Source organism: Lycorma delicatula, chromosome 1, assembly GCF_047948215.1.
Source record: "Lycorma delicatula isolate Av1 chromosome 1, ASM4794821v1, whole genome shotgun sequence".
NCBI lineage: Eukaryota > Metazoa > Arthropoda > Insecta > Hemiptera > Fulgoridae > Lycorma > Lycorma delicatula.
The window spans coordinates 258,779,938-258,795,203 of NC_134455.1; the positions used below are offsets into that span (position 1 = coordinate 258,779,938).

Genomic DNA, 15,266 nt, shown 5'->3' on the forward strand with positions numbered 1-15,266 from the left:
CATTCACTTAGTGACATGGCAGTTAGATACTAATACATTCAGTGAGTGAGAAGCATCATTAAAGAGTGATGAAATACCCACATTAAAGATGTTATTTCAATTCTTGGAGCAAAGGTGCTAGGTATTGGAAGCTATTGAGGACAGAAACGCTAGTGTTAAGTGTTCATTTCCTGTCTATAATTTTCAGAATTCAAAAAATAAATTTGTTCAGAAGGGCAATACTTGTGTTAATCATGCATCTTCGCTTAATAAATGTTCTATGTGTGAAAATTTACATTTCATTTATTTGTGTGGAAAGTTCTTATCCCTGGCAATATCAAATAGGGAAAAGGAAGCGAAAAGACTAAAGTTATGCTGTAATTGTCTTTCAGAAAAACATAAAAGTAGTGATTGTACAGCAGGTACATGCAAATGATGTGACAAAAACACAATACATTATTGCATTTTCCTGAATTGCAAAAAGGGGAAAATATAGACAAACCACAACTTCCAATTGATGCTCGAAAGGGTGAAAGTAGTCATACTATTAGTGCTCCACCAAAGGTGGTATCCCATTTGAACTCTAATCAAGTGAATGTCAGTTTTGTTATCTATGGCAATCGTGACGGTGTTAGATGGTATTGGACCTCCTCAATTATGTAAGGTTTTGTTAGATTCAGGCTCTCAGTCTAACTTCATAAGCGAAAAAATGGTACAATGATTTTGCTTGAAAACAACAAAAAATGATACTGAGTTAGTGGTATAGGGCAATCATCTACTCAAACAACACAGAGTACCCAGTGTGTCATTAAGTCTAGAGTCAGCTCATTTTCTACAGCAGTGAATTGTATAGTGTTAAAAAACATTACCCAACGATTTCCAACATGTTCACTATTGAGATCCAGTGTTAAAATTCCATGTAATCTTTCGTTAGCAGACCCTGAATTTTTCAAGCCATTACATATCGATATTTTAATAGGCGCAGAACACTTTTTTCATTTAATTACTGATTGACAATTGAAACCAAGGAGAACATCAGTGGTACTCCAAAATACTGAGTTAGGATGGATAATTTCTGGAAAAGTGGTAGCATCAAGTCCAGTCAGGGCACCATTAACCTGTAACTTTGCTATTGAAGATAAAATTGATCAACAATTACAGCAATTTTGGGGATTAGAAGAAATTAAGCACAGTGAAGGTCATCAATTGTCTAAAGCAGAATTACAATGTGAAAATCATTCTAAAGAAACAATGACATGTGATGACAAGGGCCGATTCATAGTCAGATTACTCATCCAATCTGTTGACAAATTAGGTGATTCAAGAGATACAGCAATGCATAGGTTGAAAGCACAAGAATCACGTTTTAGTAAAGATTAGTGATTGAAGGAACGTCATGCTGCATTCACGAAGGAATATACTGAACTGGGACACATGTAGCTTGTTCCAGAAGTGGAGGTTGAATCAAAGCAATCAGCATATTGTTTGCCACACCATTCAGTGACTAATGAAGCGAGCTCAACGACAAAACTACGAGTTGTGCTTGATGGTTCTTGCAAGACCTCTACTGGGACATCTCTGAATGACATTTTAGAAATTGGGCCTAAAGTTGAAGAAGACTTATTTCATTTATTAATAAGGTTCAGGAAACTTCAGCTTGTTTTCACGACCAATATTGAGAAAATGTACCGTCAGGTCAAGGTACATGTAAAGGATATAGAGATTTACAACATATTCTATGGAGGGAGTTATCCAATAAGCCAATACAAACATTTTGATTGACCATAGTCACATACGGGACAGCATCAGCACCCTACCTGGCGAAAAGATGCCTTTATGAATTAGCAGTACAAGAAAGTGAAAACAAAGAACATTCAAACAGAACTAATATCCATGCTTCAGTGTGGAGGTTTCCAATTAAGAAAGTGGTGCGGAAATGATTTTAGACTTCTTGAGTGGTTATCTGACGCTCACAAGCATCAACAATACACTGTGAAACAAAACAAGGAAGAAGAATCTGTGAAAATGGTTGGTGTAATATGGAATCCAACTGAAGATATCTTCTTGGTCTTTGTAAAATTGAAATTAGATCAGCACCTTACAAGACGGACAGTATTGTCACAAATTGTTTCATTATTTGATCTGTTGGGGTTAATAGGACCTGTAATTTTGAAGCACAAAATATTTATGCAGCAATTATGGTTACTAAAGATCAGATGGGATGATCTGCTGCCTGCATAACCTCAGCAGTCATGGAGGAATTTTGTAAATCAGCTTCCAGAACTTCAACTGTTGCGAGTTCTAAGAAAGTTATTCCCTGCTGTGACAACTGATGTTGAAATTCACGGGTTTTGCAATGCATTGGACTTTGCATACGGTGCCTGCACCTACATTAGAAGTAACTCATCTGAGCAACACTCCTGTGTGCAAAATCAAGAGTCGCACCCATTAGGAAGGTGTCCTTACCCCGATTAGAAGTCTGTACAGCATTGCTTTTGGCACAACTTGTAAATCAAGTGACAGCCTTAAAACTCCTTTGTTCAAAAATCGTAATGTGGTCTGATTCAACAGTCACTCTACCTTGGATAAACTCGTTAAGTCATCAGTGGAAAACATTCATAGCTAACAGGAAGGCTCAAATACAAGAACTGACGGGATCAGGTGAATCAAGACATGTTTGTAGTGAAGACAACCCTGCAGACTTTGTCTAGAGGTCTCATGCCTAGTCATATCCGTAATGTGAGCATGTGGTGGAATGGTCCAGGATGGTTAGCTAAAGGTAGAAACAACTAGCCTGCTATGGATTTGAAGGAGACAGAGTTAGAGAAAAAGAAGACTTCAGTGATTGCAGTACTTACAGAAACAGTGGTGTTCTGGCCAAGATTTTCATCATTTTTTAGACTTCAACGAGCAATTGCTTACTGTTTAATATTCATTAACAACTGTAAGATTGATAAAATCAAACGTGTTTTCGGTAATATAACTGTAAATGAGCTTAACTCAGCAATAAGGCAGTTGGTGAAACTGGCAAGAAGGAGCGATTTCATGAACTAGTCAAGTTGCAACAAAAATTACCAGTACATAAGAAGAGTCTGTTAAAAACACTTAATCCATTTGTAGATGACAATAACATAATTAGAGTTGCAGGACGGATTTCAAATTCTGCAGTTGGTTATTCCCAAAAACATCCAGTGGTGTTAACAACAAAACACCACTTGACTGAATTAATAATGAAATATGAAAATCTACGACAATTGCATGCTTGTCCACAACTGTTGTTATCCTCAGTGCGCACAAAATTTTGGTCACTAGATGGAAAAAATACAGCCAAAAAGATTGTATGTGAATGTGTAACATGTGTTTGAATGAAGCCAAAGGGATTTGAGCAGATTATGGATGACTTGCCTCCTGAACGGGTGCAACCAAACCGTCCGTTCATTAAGGAGTCGATTATTGTGGCCATGTGCATATACGACCAAGTAACAAAAGAGGCTTTACTTCAGTGAAGGCTTACATTGCTGTGTTTATCTGTTTTTCAACTAAGGCCACTCATTTAAAACTAGTTAGCAACCTTTTGACCGATGCATTTCTAGGAGCACTAAAATGGTTTATGACTTGTCATGGAAAAGTATTGCAAATATTCTCAGATAATGTCACTAACTTTGTTGGGGCAACCAATGAGCTGGAAGAACTCAGCAGGTTATTTAAGAGTGATGAACACCTCAAGAGAGTAGAAGAATGCACAGGACAACATAACATGGCATTTTATTCCTCCTTGTTCTCCACACTTCGGTGGTCTGTGGGAGGCAGACGTAAAATTGGTGAAATATCATCTTAAACGGTTGAATGGAAGCGCAGTCTACACTTATGAAGAAATGTGTACACTTTTGACCTTAATCGAAGTCTGTCTAAATTCCCAACCAATAACACCTTTATCAAATGATCCATCTGATTTATCCCCCTTAACACCCAGTTACTTCCTGTTTGGTGATGTGATTTCAGCTGCAGTGGAGCTGGAGCTGCGAGAGATTCCTACCAGTCAATTATTCAGATGGAAACTGGTTCAGCGGCAGCTCCATGTGTTTTGGTCAAGGTGGTCAACCAAATACCTATCCAGTTTTCAAAATCGAGTAAAGTGGCAAAAACAATCATCGCAATCATCTGTAGGTGATTTGGTTATCATCAGGGACGATAATCTTCCTGCTATGAAATTGAGAATGGGACGTATCCTCATGCTTAACCCGGAAAAAGATGGACTGCCGAGAGTGGCATCACTGAAGACAGCCTCTGGTGTCATCAAGAGAGCAGTGGCAAGATTGTGTCCACTCCTTATAGATAAATAATGTATATGTAATAATCCATAAAAAATGATTGTGTTTACAGGCTGTGTTGTCCAAGGGACTTGTGTCTAAGCACTCTATAATGTCATTGTAATAGACTTATTATTTTTCAGTATTTAGATTCTCATTGTTATTTGGTGTACTTATTCTTTGTCAATTTTTCATTTTTTATTTCATTTTATTTTTTTTTATTGTGTGTTCACTTCAGGGTGGGTGACATGTTAGGCTGTGTGACTGTAGTTGTGTGAGGTGCATGTGCGTGCATTTGTTAGAGTGAGAGTGGTAGGAGTGTGTGTGTGTTATGGGGACTCGCACTAGTCAGTCAGTGCACTCCAGGCATTCAACCATGTTGAAGTGTATCTGTTTATGGCTAAATAAAGCAATTTTAGTGTCATGTTTGTGGTGCCAATTAATTAAAAACATTTGTGAAATGAAATCTTACAATATTTTACGTCTTATTCATCTATTAGTGAAAAACCAAAACAAGGACTATCAGTTCACACTATAGAGAACAAACATAATTCTTAATAGCTTTAGAAATAAAATAATTAATTTAGTTTTAACAATTAAATATATTCATATGTTGTCAAAAAATTGGTTATCAATGTATGTAGTATCCATTTACAAGTTAGAAGGTTGTTGCGATTTTGTATATAATAAACTTACTAATACAGTCTGATTACAAGTGAAATAAATAGACATTTATGAAAAGTTTCTATTTCATTTGTAATAATCCTGTATGTTGTGATGAATTACTTGCCTAACCTATAGATGCATTTCATCTGAAGTACTACATTTAATAACTGATCCGTTGACAGGATTGAAGTGTCTCTTTATGCTAAAGCTACATAATCCAAACTTAACATTTTATTTAAGACCACCTCTTATCAGAAAACTGAATTGTATGTGTGTACAGCTTGTCCAAGCCGAATTGTCACAGATCTGATCAAGGCGATTGTTGCCTAGCTAGTGTGGGGTATAATATGCTACTTGTGGAAGACAGTATATGTATATATAGGGTGTTAATAAAATGGTGAGCTGGCTATACTTTTTCGGATTCTACTTGTAAAACTAAACAAAAAATATCCTTCAGGAAAAATGACAATTTCTCCTTCGTTCTCCTCCTGTCTGCCATTTTGTTATTGTTATATAAAAATTTATATCTCAGGTTTGGATTGATGAATCACATTAATATTTGGTAAGTATCTTGGTAATAAATTTTTTAAATTATCAAAAATTCAGGACTTAAATACCTTTGCAAATTACAAAATGATGGCCATATTTATTTTTCAATCCGTTTTATCTCCATAAATATTAGTTTTATAAAAATTTGTTATTTGCTAAAATATTAAGCCTTTTATTTTGAACAAAGTGACATTTTATTTTTTTAAATTGGTTAAAAAATAGTCGAGTTATGGCAGAAAATTGATGTTCTAATTTTGTTTGTTTTCATGTTTTCTACTTTAGGTACAATTCAATTAAATATTAATTGTTTTTATTTCTTGTTAATTTTAACAAGAAATTAATTTAATTTGATTAGTACCAAATTAAGTAATAATTTTTTCACAACAGTAGACCTAATAATTAAAAAATAAAACAACTACCTGTGATAATCTTACGTTAATTATTGTATAACATGATAGGCGTGAAACAGGAAAGTCGCCTTCCTGTAATATCTCATCTATTTTATATGTTTTCAGATGATCTTTATATTTTTTAATTGTCTCATACAACTGAACTTTTGTCAGATTTTCATGGAATAATAAGCTGTTAGTCTGCAGCCAGTCAGTCATTGGTTGTTTTGTTGATACTGAATTCGGTGCACAGCTTTTGTCAGCATTGTGATGAGAAGCATTACCTAAAATAACGACAGTATTTATTGGCAAGTTAGGCATTAATTTTTCTCTTATCCACTTTAAAAATATGTAGCAGTTCATCTGAGAATGATAATCACCTGAGGAAGATTTTGCTTTCCATACTGTCAAGTAGTTGGGAATGAATCCCATTTCACTACCGGTGTGGATAATTATTATCCTTTTTCCTTTTGAAATTGGCACAGCAAAACATTCAAGTGCATTTGAAGGTTGCCAACAGAAATGTTGGCAATGTTAAAATATGTCTCATTGACATAGATGATTGATTGTCTTCCTTCAACTCTACATCTTCTTGGTCTTCTTCAACTTTATTCAAATACACAAACCATTTGTACTGAATATCATGTTTTTCAATAAAAATTGTCCTCTTATTTCTGATTCTCTTCTTTTTGAAGTCCCTGCCTAACAAAAATGTCCGTAAACTACTCTTTTGCACATTAAATACCCCCATCACTTTTTAGTTTTGCAGTAAGTTTCCTCATAGAGAAGGCAAGCAGCCCTCGTTTTTAAGTAAAATTTTAACACTATGTCGTATGGCATTCTGATCAAAACTATCCGGGTTTGTCACATCCTTTTTGCATTTTATTCCTTTGCGAGAACTGAATTTTTTTCCAAAGCTATTTCACTAATAATTCTTAAACTGTTCTTTTTGAGACTCCTGTAGCACATGCAACACGTTCTACAACTTTTTTGGGTCACTAACAAACATTCAAACTGCAGCTTCTCCTCCCATGTAATTAAAATCGTTGTGTATGTCTTTCCTTTGGCAGTGAATGTCTTTTTCACATAAATTAGACATAATATGCAAAATAATAAAATCAATTCACTACTATAAGAATAGAACTGCCAAAAATTTACTAATTTAACGCAAATAAATTACTTTTAAAATTTCACGCAAGACTTCAACTACTTTCAGGAATTGAAACTCAAAGAATCTATCGGATGATACACACTGGAAAAGTTTTAACTGCAAATACTGTATAAACTAAAACAGAATCATTTACAAAAAAAAAATTAGTCTCTGAATGAATCGGGAACAGTTTGTATAAATAGAGATTTAATGTTTCATTTGATTGTTGAGAATGATACATTGTTCGTTTATTATTTACACAAACCTGAATAAAGAGATTTTTTTTATTATGACTCATAGCCTAGGCTAGCATATGGTTGTTCAACACTACTAGAACAAAGGGCGAAGATTGTAGCATAAACAATAGACATCAATCTTGTGCGTGTTTGGCTTGGATATTTTATACAGTTGTAAAACTATAAATAAATACATTTAGGTAAACACTAATCAGTAACAGCCGATTAGTCTGTGAAATATTACAAAACATATCTATTTCCGTGTCTAATAAAGAAATAAATTAATAATTTAATAATATATAAACTCAGGATTAAATAAGTAACTAATAAATACAAGACATGAATTTGTTAATTTTGTGCATAGATTTACACAATGTAATTGAAAAGTGCTTCAAGTTTTTACTGTTTGAACAGATTGAAACTGTTGCATACATTTTTGACATTTTAATTGGATTGAGTAAATTAAAACTTAAAAATTGTGTTTTGCCATTTTTTTTTTTTTTGTTTGGTATTACCTATTTTATTTGTTACTATATTATTCATAACTGTTTGTTCTTCTGTATTTCAGGATGCTCGATTTCAGATATCAAAGCTCTCTGGTGTTCATTCTCTTCTTAAGCGACTTCAGTTCCTGTTTAAACTGCCAGCTAAATTAAAAGCCCAGATGCAAGAAGGAAACTTTTCTGAAGTAAGAAAAATTTAGTTTTTAATTTACTTTAATATTTCCTCATTTTTTTCATCAGCAATTGAATTAATTACAATTAATACCAACATATTTTCATATATTTGCTGCTACTGTTAATGAATAAACCTCAGTTGAATTGCTGAGATGTTTGTGTCTGAGCATGCACTCCTTATTTTTTATCCCCATGTTTTATGCATTTTATGCAGAATTAATAAGAGACAATTTGAATTTATTAGTAAAGGTAATAAATTACTGTATGTATGTGTTATTACTAGCATATGTGATATAATAAAACCTTAATGTACTTTAATTTTAATGTAATTTAATTTTATTTGTGTGATTTTGTAATAAAAATTGCATGTGCTGGGTGAATTTCTAAGCAGAAATAATATTCATATATTTTAATAAAGGGCTTTTTGTCTTTTAAATGGGAAATGTCTCCTTCATTTATTTTTTGATTAGGAATGATTGTTTTCTTTTATATAATAGTTTGTAATTTAAAATATAAAAATTATTATTTTACGCAGAATATGTAAAAAAAGAATAAGAGATATCAGGAACTTACAAATTTTGTTGGTAATGGAACAGAATGGAGATGGACATGGTGAAAGAAACTTGCATCAAGGCTATATGATGATGCTGATAAGCCTTTCTATCATTGATAATAATATTAAAAAAATGTTGACAACAAATAAATGATTACAAATTATATTCGATGAATCATGCTTTATGAGCACATATAATAATAATGTGTTACGTATTGTTGCCTAACTGCTTCAGTGACACGTGGCACTTTATAACCTTGTAGTAGCCCTGAGAAGGGCTGTTGTTGTTGTCGATTGGCTTTGACGGCTTGTTGTAACTAACAACCTTATGGTAGCCCTGAGAAAGGCTGTTGTCAAATGGCTTTGATGGCTCATAATTTATAACCTTGTGGTAGCCTTGAAAAAGGCCTTTTTTGCGTTAGCTCTGAGAAGAGCTGTTGGGTTTGGAAGTTGGTCTCCAGTGAAGTCAGGGAGTTGCGGCTTGTCGATTGAAATCAGACCAGGCTTCCTCTCAGCGGCAGTTGGGACCCCACTACAGCAGGACAGTGGTGGCCCCCAGAGCCCTGCAGTCGTCTTTCGCTGCCACGGCTGAGTTGTTTCTTCCCGTGCGATCCCATGCTGGTCCATTTCCTGCTGCTGAGTCTGCCGGCCAGGGCGATTGGAGCTTGGCAAGCTGGAGCGGGAAGGTATCATCCTTGTCCAGTGGCTCCCTTGGTAGGCTGGCCAGGCCAATTGCTCAGGCGAGGATGTTGGCATTTGTCGGGAAGTCCCACGTTGAGGCTGCCAGGGAACTTCTTCTGTCTTTTTCCATCTTCTTTTTCTTCTTGGTCTTCTCCAGTTGGTGGTCGACAATGAATTAAAAATTCACTCTTGTGCACGCTCTTTTATTGGAGCCTAAGAGTGGTAGGGTACAGCGTCGCTGTGGTGTGAGTACTGTACAGTCATCTGCGTGGCGGGAGTAAGCTTGTACCAGCATATACTGTGCTTCAGCTAACATCTGAGCTACTAACGTTGTCGTCTGCCGATATTAAATTAGGTATATGTGGTAACAGTGAATACACGTATTACGTATGTACATACGTTTTGAAAATCGAACTTTAAGTTTATAAATATTGTTTTAAATTTTTTAAATAAATTCAATTAATCTACATTCAGTATTAACCTACATAAATATAAAATAGGCATTATTTATCTTTTGGTTTGATGTTGATAGTTGTATAGTCATTCAAATGCTTGTAAATGTTTAATTGTCAAAACAAACAATTGTTCAAAAGTTAGTAGGAGATAGTAAAAATATTAAGAGCTTAATGTATGATTTTGTAATGGACAGTTTAAATTTGTGATATATATTTTTATTAATATATTTAATATTTTGAAAGTGGGTAGCTTTATTACGTACAGTTAACTTGTAAAGTTATTTTCAACCTGTATATGAAAAGAGAAACAGAAGCAGATAATTTTCTTAAATAGCTGAAACAGTTATGGAGAGATCAGCAGCTATAGCTAGAATATCCGTATATTCTATTCAAAAATAAAAAGAATCAAAGTAGGTAGAATGTGGTGAATGTTCTTTTAATATTCTTATCTTACTTTTTAATCCCCTTACTTTTTCGAATACTACATCTGCTGTATTGAATAATATAAATTAAATATAATATCAAAACCACCAAATATAGTCAAGAAATGTAAGAATACTTATCTCACTGGAGCACTTTTGAAGATAAATTACTTCAGCGGTTAAAGTTACAAGATTGCACATAAAATATCAGCATAACATGATTTATCATTAAAGTAAAATAGATTTTCCTTCATATACTATGGTGTGAGTCGTGGTGTAATAATTTTGTCCTCCTTTGTATTTGATATATGTAATTAGTAATTATTTGACTTATGTAGATTCCTTGATTAATATTTCATTAGGCTGTTAATAATTTTTACATAAATTTCAATTGTATTCTGATGTTAGCAAAGTTATATTTACAATTAAATTGTAATAGGCTCTTTATAAGAAAAAAATCTGTTCTTAGGAAAATTTATTTGAAGTGGGATTTCAGTGAAATAAATGAAGCAATATCTGTTTGAGTAACCTCACAAAAAGTACATGAGGTTTTGGCTTACTCAAAAAAAAATATTCAAAAATAGTAAGCTTAATGTAGACCAGTAATTTATACCAAAGAGACTGACATCTTTGGTTCACAGAATATGTGGATCAAAGATATTAAGTGAGTGCATTCAATCAAGAGGATACAACTTTTATTATGATTAAAAAAATGTTACTGATTAATTTTTATCAATGCAGATGGTGAAATTTGTTTTATTCTGAATATGCTGATTGTGTGACAGCTCATAGTTCAACAGCAGTTTAATATAATGAATTTACTTTAATAATTGTTTAAAGGCATTGTAAAAATTTTTTTTTTGAAGTAAGCTTCTCAAAATGTATTGATTTTAGGAACTGTATTCAATTTTAAAAATCCCCAGTTTTAATATAATCCAATTGAAAAATGCAGGATTATCTTAAAAAAAAAACCATTCAACTAACAAGGCAATATAAAGATTGATTGAATTATAATTAATTTATTTTAGAGATTATCACAAAAAGTAATGAAGTAGACAAAATTTTATAGGAATATTTTCATTCCATTTTCAGACTTCTTTTTTACCACTCTGTGCTCAATCCCATAGAACTCATATGGGCTAAAGTAAAAAACTATATTGCAGCAAATAATACCTCACAATAACAGTGATATGAAGACCTTTTCAACTAAAATTTTCTTCAGTTACTGCAAAAACATAGAAGATAAAATATGAGAATTTGTATGAAATTATAGAAGAATACAGAATGGTTGAAGGAACTCTGGTTGATTTATTTGTCATTGATCAGAATGTCTCTGACAGTGAGATGTCAGTCAGATGTCATCTTCTCTCTAGAAGAAGAAGAATGCAGATCAAAACTTAACTTAATTAAACTTCCTAATGTTAACAGATAGAATTAAAATGTTCTTTATAATTAATTTTCCAATTTTTTATTAGAAGTAAAAAATACTTCTTACATAATTCTTTAATATAATTCCTTTCATTAATTTACAAGCTTGTTCCAGCTTGTAAAAAGATAAGGTTAACCTTAAGAATGGAATTTTTCATTTTGTCCTTGCATATTAATTCTTTTAATGTGTTATTGTTTCTTGACTGTTATAGTGTCTAAATTGTTCTGTATATATCTTTTAATATAAAGGTCCTTTTTTCAGTTATTAAAAAAAGATTGCTGCTTGTAATAATCTGTTTTGAAATGTTTTAGGCAGTGCGTGATTATTTACATACTCAGAGAGTACTGGAACAGTATGGCAATCTAGAATCATTTCAGGGGATTGAACAAGACTGTAATGCTATTTTAAAAGAACTGATGGAGCAGTTAAGAAATCAGTTTAAACGGAAAGATGTATGTACTGGCTTTCCATTATTTTATGTATTTATGTTTGCAGTTTATGAGAGTATTGTTTTTGATTTTTTAAGATTTATTTTAAAGAATTAAAAAAATTCTTATGGTTGTACTTCACGTACCTGGCTCTCCAGACGTTTATAAGATGAGTAATTAAGTAGGTAATTATAATTGAATAGAATATTTTGTTTACGTAAGTTTACTCATTAATACATTACATTTCAATATGAAAAACTAAAACGTATAAATTATCAGAAGTGAAACAAAACAAATATATCTTTTGAATATTGTTAAAAAGAATTGAAAAAAAAATTAGAAACAAATTAAAAAGAGATAATGCCTAAAATGACTTGCCTAATTAGGGTATGAAGATGTTACTATGCATGTGTTGCATTAAATTGATCAGGAATGAAATACATTAATAAAAATACTGTTTAGTAAGTAAACTGCAGCTGCAGTAAACAAAACAGAATACATAAACAGTATAAAACACTAAATAAATATTAACTACTCATAAAAAGTGGGATAAGCTGTGATAGCAATTCAGTTGAAGATTTAGGTAACTTGAAGAGTAAAAATATAGTTGAACAGTTTACATACTGCAGAATACATTTTGTAAGCTAACCTTTTGCTTTTACCTTGAACTCTTCAATGCAGGTTGAATTTTTTTTAGTTTTAATTTTTTGTTTTATGGTAAAAGTAATTTTTTTTTTTAATTACCTCATAAGTGATTTTTACATTCATTTTTAATATATTGAAATCTCCCTAGATGACTAGTCCTGGTTCCAGATGATTTTGGTCTTTTGTAGAGGTGGTCAGCTTAGAAAACACGACTGTTAGTGTGTTAATAATAATTTTTTTAAGGCTTGCTTGTGTAGCTGTAATAATTCTTTTTAAAGGTTTACGGAAAGTAATGTTTTTAATAAAAAACATAATTGGAAGAAAATGCTTTCATTAAAATTACTTAAATTTAGTCAAACAATATACTTATTATTGTAATAACATGGATAATTTTGTTGATGACAAAAGGTAGAAAAGAAAGAAAAACTAATAAAAAAACGAAACAGGATCTCAAACATGTTAATAAATTTTGTAAAATGGAAATAAATGTCAAATATGAAAGTAAATACTATAAACGAGGGGTTAATTAATTTTGAAATTTAATTAAATGAAGTGCACACTGAAAAATACTGTAAATACCAAATACAGTATTTTACAGAAATTTTATTTACTAACTTCTAAAAACACTTACTACTTCACTTGAAGTATTCATTCCGTGAAGTCTGCCTACTTGCCTACTTTTGTTTAATCACTTCCTTTTCAGTTTGAACATACTTATCACAGTCAAATATGTGTTCTATTTAACACAGTTTGAACTTCATAAACCAAGTCAAAAATTTTATTATAACCAAGATTACTAACTGTTTATTGATATAATTGAAAGCATCATCTAAAGAAACAGCTGGGATTTTTTCATTTTATTCCATTGTAGTCTTGACTGCATCTTTCAAAGTAGAAGCATTAGTATACTTATCCAGAATTTTTTTCTCCTAATCATTTTTTTCTACTTCTTTGTCTTTATTAAAATGAACATCAGTGTCAATGCCGATGGGCTGATGTAGTTCTACAACTTCATTCCCAGTTTGAATTACAGTTTTTTCATTAATATTCTCTTCTTCAGGTGACTCAAAATCAATACCATCTTTCTTAAAACACTTCTCTTTTTTACACACTAATCCATGCTTCCTTTACATATTCCACTATTCCGTCAAAGAAATTTTTTGAATCAAGTCGATGCACATTTTAAACTGTCAATAACTGCTGCAAGAGTAGTTATTATTTGAAGGTGATAATGCAGTTTATAAACAGCTAGATTATTCCAAGATCTAATGGTTGTGATTTAATTGTAGTGTTAGGTAAAAACAATAAATCAATGTTCATAGTACAGTACACTATACACAGTACACAGTGTACTACTGTACACTGTACACTGTGTACAGTATAGTACACTGTTAACAGTAAATCAGTGGTCACAGGGATTCCGCTTGGTGATTGCAGTTCTGTTGCATGGTTTGTGTGGACAGACCTAGTGGATGTGTTGGTGAGTGCTTGCTTTCACTTGCGCAATTCTAGTGTGGACTTTCTATCACTACTGGATGCACTAGGAGATGTAATTTGTAGATTCTGGGGTCGGAGTATGTTGCTGTCAGGAGATTTTAACACAAATTCACTGAAGTTTGGGGATAATGACTATAATGTTTGCGAGATGCACCTGGCTGATTAGTTAAGCTCCTGAGGAATGGTCTGCATCAATGGTGATGGAACTATCTTTGAACAGGGATCATTAATTTCAGTTTTGAATTTTTATTTTGTCACTGGGGGCATGTTGGGTGTTACTGTGGATGGCACTTGTCTGGCCATCGAACTATACCCTTTGACTCTACCTTGTCAGTTGTGTGAACTGTCAGGAAGAAGTACGTACAAGGATATTGAAGGCCAGTTGCCTAAGATTTGCAAAGGCGATACAACGCAGGCAGCTGGACGGTATGCCAGAAGAATTCATTATAATCATATAAGATGAATGTAGAGAATCCCAGGTGGTTGTAAATGTTCTGAGCAACAAACACGCTTACTGGTGATCGGCAGAACTAGATACACTTCACTGGTAGGTATGAGCAGCCCATAGGGTGTATCAATGAGCTGGAGGTCGAAACGACCCAGAAGTTAGCCTCACGGCATATCGAGAGTACATAGCTGCAAGAAACGAATACAGCAGTAGGATTAAAGAGGGCAAGAGGTGTAAATGAAGGGACGTTATGGATGAGATCGATAGAGAACTCTGGGGTATGGGGTATAAAGTAGCAACTAGCAGGTTTGGTCTCAAATTACCAGAGTTGCCCGAGGACAGAGTGCGTGAGTGTGTACCCATTCTTTTCCCAACTAATCCAGAGCCGGTGAGGGAAGTTATTGTAACAAAGGAAATTATTTCCTTTGGAGTGGACAAGCTGATTGCGGCTGGATGAAAACGAGACTCCGTAAGAGTCCCAGACCTGACGGTTTGCGGGTTGAGGTCATAAAAATTATAGTGGAAATGGTTCCGATAGGGTTCTTAAGATCATGAACAGGATTTTGTAAGCAGGACATATACCCATCACCTGGAAGCAGGCGAGGATGGCTTTGATATGCAAACCAGGCATGGAGGATGTTCCTGGATTCTACAAACCAATATGCTTGTGGTTAGAAAGAATGATCGTGTCCCGCCTTCATTACAGCATACAAGATAGTGGAGGATTTAATGTACGCCAGTTTGGTTTTAGA

The 15,266-nt window shown here is 33.3% G+C and overlaps 1 protein-coding gene across 2 annotated transcripts in view; it reads left to right on the top strand.

The window, feature by feature from the left end:
* The window catches only part of Vps51 (vacuolar protein sorting 51), an 86,102-nt gene that overhangs the window by 21,236 nt on the left and 49,600 nt on the right, over positions 1–15,266 (top strand). Inside the window, exons 1-3 of one of the 2 annotated variants that reach the window (XM_075376241.1) lie at positions 7,568–7,598; positions 7,848–7,967; positions 11,808–11,948. In XM_075376241.1, coding sequence (XP_075232356.1) covers positions 7,944–7,967; positions 11,808–11,948 — 165 coding nt within the window. In that variant the 5' untranslated portion in view covers positions 7,568–7,598; positions 7,848–7,943. Of the gene's footprint in view, positions 1–7,567; positions 7,599–7,847; positions 7,968–11,807; positions 11,949–15,266 lie in introns of those variants that run through there. The other variant, XM_075376232.1, reaches the window with a different exon arrangement.